Source organism: Neltuma alba, unplaced genomic scaffold (genome assembly GCF_004799145.2).
Source record: "Neltuma alba isolate B1F8T4 unplaced genomic scaffold, ASM479914v2 tig00006192_pilon, whole genome shotgun sequence".
Lineage (NCBI taxonomy): Eukaryota > Viridiplantae > Streptophyta > Magnoliopsida > Fabales > Fabaceae > Neltuma > Neltuma alba.
This window is the reverse complement of record NW_021634382.1, coordinates 1-9,595: the sequence shown is the minus strand read 5'-3', so window position 1 is coordinate 9,595 and position 9,595 is coordinate 1. Positions and strand designations below refer to the sequence as shown.

The window sequence follows — 9,595 nt, the reverse complement described above, 5'->3', positions numbered from 1 at the left end:
TATCTCCGATCCTAATTATAAGAACCAGTTAACTAATTTGAAGAGATTAAAAAAGTAAGTTGAGTTAATTATTTGTCCTAAATACATATTATCTTTTCTAAAATATTCTTACTAATCAAGTGTATTAATTAGAACTATCATTATTAGAAGGATTACTTTGAAAAAAAAAATATAAACATGATATACAAAATGGATTGGGGTCTTATATTTAAAACCAAAATAAAAATTAAATAGGATCTTATATTAAGGACTGGAGGTAGTATTATGAAAATAAATAAAAGTATGAACAAATTGTATACAATATTTTGATTAGATCTTCATATTTTCCTTACTTTCTCCGCTCAGGAGCACTGTCATGGCGTCATGTTCAAAAATCAAAACATCCTTCATCTCCTTTCACAGTTCTTCATTTTAAGGAAAGATCTATAAATCTCTTATCATTCAAACTGCACATTCAATGTAACTGTAACTTCAAGGAGCATACTCTCACCACGTGCAACCGTGACTACTGTCAAATCAAACAGAGAAGAAAACAACCACCGGAGTTTACAATTTCGGGGAAAATCAGAGAAATAAAGACAGTGGAACTGTTAGTAATAGCCTCAACCCATCAATGCCACTTCTATTTTCGATGTGCCTCATCCACCGTTACGGCTAGCTTTGTGGTCTTGTTCATTTTTTGCATATATTTAGCATAGGAATACCACACACCACCAGCTGTATTGATAACCAATCCAGTCACATTCAAAGCATGGACTTGAACGCCACCAAGCAACACAAAACCAAGTGTCTGGAGAAGCAATGGGAGGCAGATTCAATGTTTGCATGTTAAAATATAGATAAAATATTAGAAAGGGAATTCATTCGCTCTAATATATTATGAAGAAAAGAAGATGCTGGAAGATTGGATATGCAACAAGATTCAGAGAGTCATTCCAAAATCAAACTTTAGTGCCGCGTAGTAAGTTATAAATGAAAAAAATGACACATTCTTGAGATAGTTCAAACTTACAGTGGAACCAACCCCTTTAAGGACACCAACAATAGTTGTAGTTAGAGCTGAATTAACAACGGTACACAAGAACATGGTGTAGTTCAGAGCAATGCCCATCACCAACGAGAGAATAAGGATGACTATAAATGATAGAGAAGAACACTGCAAGAAGAATGAAGTTTACGTTAGATATCATCTTAAGCATCAATACTGCTAGCCTTAGGTCCATGCTATGTCACAAATCATCCCATATTGCAACTCCAACAGAATTGCAATAAAAACAACCAGGTTAAAGACTTCACCTTTGCAAGTAATACGGATAAAGAATCTGGGAATTCTCCAGTAGCTATAATGAGAAACATCAAAAAGGGAAGAGATAAGAAGCTGTTATAAAACATGATTTCTACTGATGAAAGCCCATCCTCAGCACCAGATCTCTCCACCAGTACAAGGTACATGGTCTGCATGAGCAAGTAATCTCTGAGCAAACCAAGAACAACTAGAGGCAGTGTCCACCATAAATTCAAACATTAGAGTTTCACCTGGAAAAACACAGAAAAGCAAGCCAAGCTATATCCAAAAAGGTCAAAGGAAAAATCTCCAAGGGCAGCTATGAGAACCCCTGCAGCAATCAATATTACTGAAAGAGTCACCTGAAATTAGACAGAATGTATCACTGCATAGTTAAGAGCTAAACCCATCAAAGTTGGTAGTCACATGAAAAAAAACTGCAAACATTATTTATACAACTGACTTTTGCATTAACGTTCTGCAGCAGCTATTTTACATGTTACATACTAGTGACAGCAGACTTAACATCATAGACCATTTATTCAGCTCTAGAAATTCTGGTAGTATGCACTTAGGGTAACAAGTCTTAGTTCAATTATAGTTCTCACGTCAAGTACAAGAAAGCAGGTATACCACCGAGTTGGTACACTGTAGAATAAGGTCCCCTTTCAGACTTCAATGTTGTATAAACCACGAGAGGATCAGAACTTCTTAATGAAAAATTCTCTTTTCATTGAAGCTCTGCTATCAATTATTCTCCGGAAAGCTATAGATACTTTTATATAGAGCCTGGTTGATCTTTGTTCAGCCTAGCTGATTGATATATTTTACTATTTCTCATACATGAACCATCCCAAATTCTCCAAAAAGTATTTGAATATGATGAAAACTTGCCATGAGCACTAATATAACAGACTATTTAATTATAAGAATCAATGAAAAGCGTTCAGCTTTGCAACTTTGTTTACGAGAAAAAAGGGAATAAATATTCGAAGAGAAAATTTAACGATAAACCCTTGTTTATCAGTATGTATTGCGCAGTATTTTGAGAAACCACTTTTCCCAAATGCTTAGTCCACCAAGTTTATCATGAACATCATTTACAACAACATAATTCTCCTCTCCCCCACCCCTTCGCTTTGTGCAGCTTTTGACATACATGGCAAATCCAGTTACACCTTCCTAACTGAACTTCCGAATTTGGACCATTAAAACGATATGATTAGAAGGAAATAAATGTGAAGAACTTTCCCTCTTCTTTTCTCCTCCTTCCCATTTAATTCTCTCTTTTTGCTTAATTGTTTTCACAATATTTCCTATCCTGGTTCATCTCTTGCCCCTCGCAGAAATAAGATGATAACGTCTATACTAGATAATAGTTAATTATACACGAAGCCTTGTTCTCAATAAGCTTTTTTTTTTTTTTTTAAAAGAAGGAAAACCTGTGTTGTGGGTCTTCTCTTTCCCGTGAAACATCCAGCAACGAGCACAGCAAGAGGTGTCAGTCTCTTTATCGCAATATACATTGGAATATTAACTCCTTTCAAACTTGCCAGTGCAAAAGCAACATTTGCATTATAGAAAAGAGAAACTGGGAGAAGTTTCTTGGCCATTGTCAGATCTATTCCCCTTGCTTTTGTGTATCCCGTGCCACGACCAAAGTGTACAAGTATGGCCGTAGCCAGTTGCTGAGAAAAACAGATACTGTCCAACATAAGTCAACAATAAATCAAAGCAGTTAGCTGAATATTAATAGTCTTGGCTGTGTTTCTTTTAACTTGTAATACCTGCATAGTGAGTAGAGTCATTGAGTGCGCATACTGCATGACGATAGCCTTGTTGATAAAAACCATGGCCATTGAGGCAAATCCATATGATACAGCTGCAAACAAACTGTGAGGAAACAAAAGGATGGTTATATGAAGCTGCATCTATCGTTTTTATACTGCAGTACAAGTTGATATTCTAAATGGCCTTCTTGGTGAATCAAAGGACTTAAGTCTCAACGTCAACATAGAAAAATTTTTTATCTTCTTTTAACCTTCATCAATTTCGTTAGAGGGAAGATTATTGTTTACCAACTCGAACATTTAGAAGAGGCGGTACACACACTCTCATTGGAATTTACCAAAGCAGACAATAGAGCAGCTTGTGCGTTACAATGCCATAAATTTTTTCCACGAATACATTAATTAGGTTGTTCTTTTGAGAGAGGCCGATAAGAATATAAGCGCACTTGATATCAAGTCAAACAATCAATGAGGCGCATGTTGAAAACCTCAAAAATGAACTCGTTTCTGCGTCGCTACGGCTGTCCATATCCAATGATGGCACCGAGATCTGATGAACAATGACCACTAGAAGGCCAGGTCAATAGCAAGTAAAGCCCTGGAAATTAAAACAAATCCAACTCATTTAATCCATTACGGGAACAAGAACAAAAAATCAATGGGATGTAATATACAACAAAACTCCAATTCGACCTCACGGAAAGAAAGACGAAAACTCGACAGGCGAAGATTAAATTACATAAAGCCCAAATCTCCACAAGTCAATCGAAATCAGGTTCGGGCATCAAATCTAAAACCCTTATCGAGAATAAAGAACGCACCCCAAAAAAAAAATAGAAATATGATTTGAAGGCAGTACCCGGTCGCTAAAACCTCAAGTTTACATGATTGTCGTGAAGATTGAAAAAAGGAAGAAGCGAGAGCAAAAATCGAATATCTGAGCAGATCAGGGCAGGTTGTGCATGTAACTGAATTACGGGCGTGGAAGGAGGGAGGATATAGTAAGAAGAGTGTGAAGTGAAGTTAGGAGAAAGCAGACTTTGACAAAGGAGGTTGCATAATAGAAAAATGACAAGAAATAAAAAGGTGCTCCAAAAAAAAAAAAACCAAAACAGGTGCCGTTAGAATCGCTGTGGCCTGTAGCTATCGCCATCGTAACAGTGGCATTTGCCGCTCGCGCGCTCACGCTCGCTCCCCTATTTCCGTGCAAGACGGGCGAATACTCTCGTGAGTGGTGAGCTGTGAAAAGTGAGACCTGTTTTGTTTTCGGGTGCTTGTTTAGTTGTTTTTCCCCTTAACCGATTAAGAATATTTCTTTTACATTTTATGATACTGCCTCCGATATTTAATATAAAACCCTATTTAATTTTTATATTTGTTTAAATATAAAACTCCAATCTATTTTGTCTCTTATATTTACTCAATTTTTTTCAAGGTAGTACTTCTAATAATTATAATTTAAACTAACATACTTGATTAGTAAGGATATTTTAAGAAAGACAACATCTATTTATTACAAATAACTAACTTAACTTCTTTTCTTAATTTCCTGAAATTAGTCAATTGGCTCTTATAATTAGGATAAGAGGTAGTATATTTCAAAAACAAATAGGGAAAATCACAAAAAGGGACTGTTAAAATTAAAAAATTACCCACAAAGACTAATTCACAAAAATTGTTATAAAAACCCATACTATTATTATTAAAACACATTCTAATATTGTAATAGGTCCTTATTTGTGATTTTTCTATGTTGACAGTCTTTTTTTACGATTTTTCGAAACAAATACTTTTTCTATCTTTAAGATAAGGCATAATTAATTAATTTAAGTAAAATAAAAATATTAGTTAAATTAGTTAATATGATATGATTTTTCTAAGATACTATAAGCATCTTTCTTAATTTTCTCTTTTTTTCTTATATTTGATTGTCGTTTGGAAAATATCAATAAGATTAATTTTAGAAAAAAGAATAGGAAAAGTATCTATATTTCCAAAAACAAAATAAGCCTAAATGTTGTTAATTTTAGCTTATGTGGCTCAAGAAAAACTTATGTGGTAAGCTTGTTTGAAACTATTTATATTAAGTGTTTACGTTTGCGTAACTCATGACAAAATTTTCCTCATATATTTATAACATGATATTTTATAAATTATGGTTAAAAATTGCTTGATGTCCAGGATGGAGCAATTCTCATGCCATTTCCTTCCTTGAAGTCCAACGTGCCATGGTATGGCCATAGACGCTAGACACATGTTCTTATGTCAGCTAGGTGATTAGCGGAGGTTATGACACAGGCTGGTCCTTAGCCACAACAACTAGAAAAAATGTTTAATAGATACAAAATCATGATTTTAAAAGTATTTTTATGACATATGAAGTAAATATATAGAGGAATTTGTTTTTATTTGTGAAAAAATGCTTTTCAAAAGCACTTTTGAAGTTAGACAAACACCCCCTAAAATACCAACTCTGTAACTGACAGAACATTTGGAATCAAAACTGTTCACAAGTTTTCCTAATTTCATTCACGACTTGTGCGCGTGTTTCATAATATCTAATGTTAATATAATTTTTTATTTTTTAAATTTGTCTTTATTTTGATTTTCATTTCTCAAATTTCAAATCACAAATTTTTGTCCCTCAAGGGCAAATTGATTCAGATTTTTATTAAGTTACATAAATCAATGTTTGAAATAAAAAGAAACCTGAGAGACGAATACCTATGATTTAAAACTTGAGGGACCAGAACCAGAATAAAGGCAGGCTTGAAGGGCCAAAAATTGTATTAACTCTAATATCTATTGAATTATCATATAATACTCCTCCGGTCATTAATACATGAATTAATTAGAGAGTTAATATTGGTCTTATATATAAGACATGTTTTGCATGTTAATTAATTTTTTTTTCAAAATTAACCTTATTGATATTATTCTAACAATAATCAAGTAAGACAGGGAGAGAGAAAGTTAAGAAAGATATTTAAAGTATTTTAGAAAAAAAATCATATTAAATAATCTAACCAGCATCCTTAAACATATCACATTAAATAATTTAACTAGCATTCTTATACATGTCATATCAAATAATTTAACTCGCATCTTTGCTCTGCTCGAATTAGTTGATTAAGTCTTATATTATGGATCAGTGGAGTATCTAATTATATACATAGAAACCCTAAATATAAAAAACATGTACCTTAGTTATCCCATGTTCCCTCGATAAATAGCTTTCAATCAATCCACCAAATATAAAAATGTTAATTAGAAATTCAGTTTAGTCCCAAATATAAGTCTTTATGCATGTTATCTTACATATTTATTCATTTTTCCTAAATTAATCCCCATAGTGATTAGTGATTACAGATGTTAAAAGGTTTTTATTCTAATCCATATAATTAATAGTGACATTTTGAGAAAGATAGCATCAATTTATTATAAATTACCAATTTAATTAATCTTTTTAATACTTAGAAAATAATTATCTAACTTTTATATTAAAGACCGAAGCATCGTGTAGGCAAATGACATGACAATCATTTTTCACAAAACTCTACAAACCGTGAAATCCCCCCGTCTATTATTTTCTCTCACGCTCCCACTCTTGTACGCATATAGTAACTTCCCATCATCTTATTCTTTTATTTTTTGAATTTTACACTTAAATCTCTAATCAATGCATAATGTAGGATGCACCTAGAAAGTTGGTGTTTGGATTAGTGTTGGGATTGCGATCCTTGCCTTCAGCGTAAATTGAAGTTTTCGAAAATAATTTTTTTGATAAAATATGATCTTGCTGGTATGGAGAATGCATGCTGACAAACTTTTATACTTATGCTGAATTTCCAAATATGCCTTTTAAGGAAAAAAATGGCAAGTTATAAATTTGAATTTAGGTATTGTAATTGAATTTTCTCTGCATGTTAGGCCCTGGCTGAGTTTTTTTTTTTTTTGTAATCCCTCACATTCTAAGTCGCTATCAGTGTTAATTGGGCCATTGGGCTCAGTGGACTCAATAGCCCGGCCTATCAGAAAGAGATAAGCAAGGTGGATGGAGACCATACCGTTGGCCTTAAACCCTCATCACTGGCCTGAACCCACCCTCTTGACGCTGCCAGCGCGGGGCACCACCGTCTTCATTAGTTTCAGAGCCAAATGAAGGCACCATGAGCATGATTCAACTGCAGAGGAACTTATTCACGACGACCACTTCTGCCCCTTCTTTCACTTTTTCTCCTCATCCTTCATCGACGGCTTTGCCTCTCCGACGCTTCTGCTTCATGGTGACCTTTTCTTCTTCCCTCTTTCTCTGTCTCACCGTTGTTCTCATTAGTTATTCTTCTGCACATTTGGACCGTTTCTGTACTTTGGATACGCTTAGATGAAGATGAAACAGAACATAATTCTCACCGGCCTCTCAGTGGCATTGGCAATCCTGAAAATAATGGGAAAAAAGCTGAGACACACGTGTGTATATCTATGTATGTAATTATGTATGTATATATTGACATCACTCTATCCCTATATATGTCTGTATGTGTATGCTAACAAGATTTAGACATGGAAGTTACTTATTCGATTGTCAATACCTCGAGAGAAATGACATTTCCTGTTTCTAATTGGATGCTGGCCATTGGTTTATACGCACTCCTATCCCATTACATACGCTTAAGCGATCCTGATAAGACGTGATAAACTATATAAGGAATCAGGCAGTTGTCTTCAGTTTAGCTGCATTTTGTTAAGTGTTGCATGGACTGTAGATCAGGGGACTTGACTCTTTCCTCTTACGGGAACTGGAACAAGGGAGGGATTTATTTCTTTTTCTTTTCTTGAAATAATGCATTCAGAGAAAACGATTACTATTATTGAGTCCTGAATTTCTCGAGTAAGCTCTGTGTTGCGGCATAATGTGCTACTGATGCATTTTTCATTTTGACAATGCACATTGGATTTTGGAAATAATATCATGTGAAATGGTTTTATAGTTACAATTAAGGGCACTTCAGAACCCACCCATATCACATTCAACATGGAGCGTCACCAGCAGTATCAAATGCCAAAAGAGTTCCCAAGTTAAATTTAGAAAGCCTGGGACAATGTCAATCAAGCATACAAGCATTGGCCAAAGCTTTTGTCCTTTCAATGGTACGAGTGATGTTTTAAGGCGCACTGCTGTTATCCCTGTACTTGCAAGACCGGGGTTCTGTAAATCTGTGGAATCTCTGAATAATTTCAGTTTCCCATATCCGGAGAAAGGTTTTGGAAGGAGTTTAACGAATGATGCGATTTTCCATAAGAGGTATGTTTCTTATGTCCGGAAAGTGGAAACTAGAAATGATACTGTGAATGCCGTAGATGGAAAGCATGATAAGTCTACTCTGGGCCTCAAGAGTTCTAATAAACACAAGAAACGGGCAAAAGCTTTTATTGTTCATGGCAAAGATAGAGATGTAACTTCTGGTACCTCTGTTTCGAAAGATGTAGATCTGTTAACTTCAAGAAAGTGTCTAGTTGAAGACAAGGGATTGTCGACATCAGCAACACCTGCTAATAGTAAACAGGACTCTAAACTCAATGGAAGAAAGAAGTCAGGAAGTAAAAAGAACAAGAATTCTGTTAACAATTCATCGGAAGAGGTTGCTGGTGCACAGGATTCTATAAATTCTTCTGAAGCAAATGCATCGCATCTTTTTGCTACGGGCCAGAGCTCCTCACGTATTTCAAAGGTTAGTAAATTAGTATTTGTAATGAGGAAATTATGCTTTTTAGCCTTTACATTGAAACATTCTTACTGAGACAGCTTTTTCACAGAAGAATTCAACAAAGACTGCATCAGAAGAAGAACTTGATAAACCTGCTTCTAAGAAGAAATTGTCAAAGAAAAAAGTGGGAGTTCCAGTGAGAAAGGGAAATCGATGAAGGCTACTAGTGAGTCAAAGCAGGAAGTGATCAATGAAGTGAAACTTCCAGAGAAAATTACTGTCAAGCCGCTATATCCTCCCACTGGAAAGACTGTGGTTGTTGTGGAGTCTGTTACGAAGGCAAAGGTTATTCAACGTTACCTTGGTAATATGTATGAAGTCCTGCCAAGCTATGGTCATGTAAGGGATTTGGCTGGAAGGTCTGGATCTGTACGCCCTGATGATGATTTTAGCATGGTGTGGGAGGTCCCAGCTCCTGCCTGGACCCATCTTAAGAGCATCAAAGTCACACTAAGCGGGTACATTCTTTTTCCTTATCCACCTTCTCTAGTTTTTCTCATTTTAGTGGTTGGTTTAACTATTATTCACTCTCTTTACTTTTATATCAGTAGACGTTATTATTTAAATTTTTTTTGAATAATTTTATTTTATTATTGTTATTATTGATTGTGTTCTTGTTTTTCTTTAGTTCATTATAAAATTTTACATATTATGTTACGTTCTCATACATATATCACAAACATATGTTGAGAAAAGAAAAAGAATTCAAATTCAACTGCAAATTGTGCACTGCTCGTTGTCTTGGTTTATTG

General features: G+C 34.8%; 2 protein-coding genes across 6 annotated transcripts; one reads left to right on the top strand and one right to left on the bottom strand.

Annotated features, from left to right (window-relative positions):
* Positions 1–305: 305 nt before the first annotated feature.
* On the bottom strand, positions 306–4,255 carry LOC114749838 (UDP-galactose/UDP-glucose transporter 7-like). Of its 3 annotated transcripts, none has more exons than XM_028938378.1 (8): positions 3,935–4,255; positions 3,564–3,673; positions 3,073–3,178; positions 2,728–2,973; positions 1,537–1,647; positions 1,297–1,455; positions 1,013–1,156; positions 306–790 (listed from the first exon to the last, which is right to left on the bottom strand). In XM_028938378.1, exons 2-8 carry the CDS (start codon positions 3,602–3,604, stop codon positions 623–625), a joined length of 975 nt encoding a protein of 324 aa, XP_028794211.1. In that variant the 5' UTR covers positions 3,605–3,673; positions 3,935–4,255; the 3' UTR covers positions 306–622. The 3 variants fall into 3 exon arrangements, with proteins under 3 accessions (XP_028794211.1, XP_028794212.1, XP_028794213.1); XM_028938379.1 differs by lacking the exon at positions 3,935–4,255 and adding an exon at positions 3,769–3,787; XM_028938380.1 differs by lacking the exon at positions 3,935–4,255 and having other exon boundaries at positions 3,522–3,603.
* A 2,912-nt stretch (positions 4,256–7,167) lies between these two features.
* Positions 7,168–9,295, top strand: LOC114749841 (uncharacterized). Of its 3 annotated transcripts, none has more exons than XM_028938384.1 (3): positions 7,168–7,361; positions 8,067–8,796; positions 8,882–9,295. In XM_028938384.1, the coding sequence occupies exons 1-3, from the start codon at positions 7,245–7,247 to the stop codon at positions 8,998–9,000; spliced, it is 966 nt and encodes a 321-aa protein (XP_028794217.1). In that variant the 5' UTR covers positions 7,168–7,244; the 3' UTR covers positions 9,001–9,295. The 3 variants fall into 3 exon arrangements, with proteins under 3 accessions (XP_028794217.1, XP_028794218.1, XP_028794216.1); XM_028938385.1 differs by having other exon boundaries at positions 8,067–8,807; positions 8,896–9,295; XM_028938383.1 differs by having other exon boundaries at positions 8,067–8,807; positions 8,893–9,295.
* Positions 9,296–9,595: the final 300 nt, after the last annotated feature.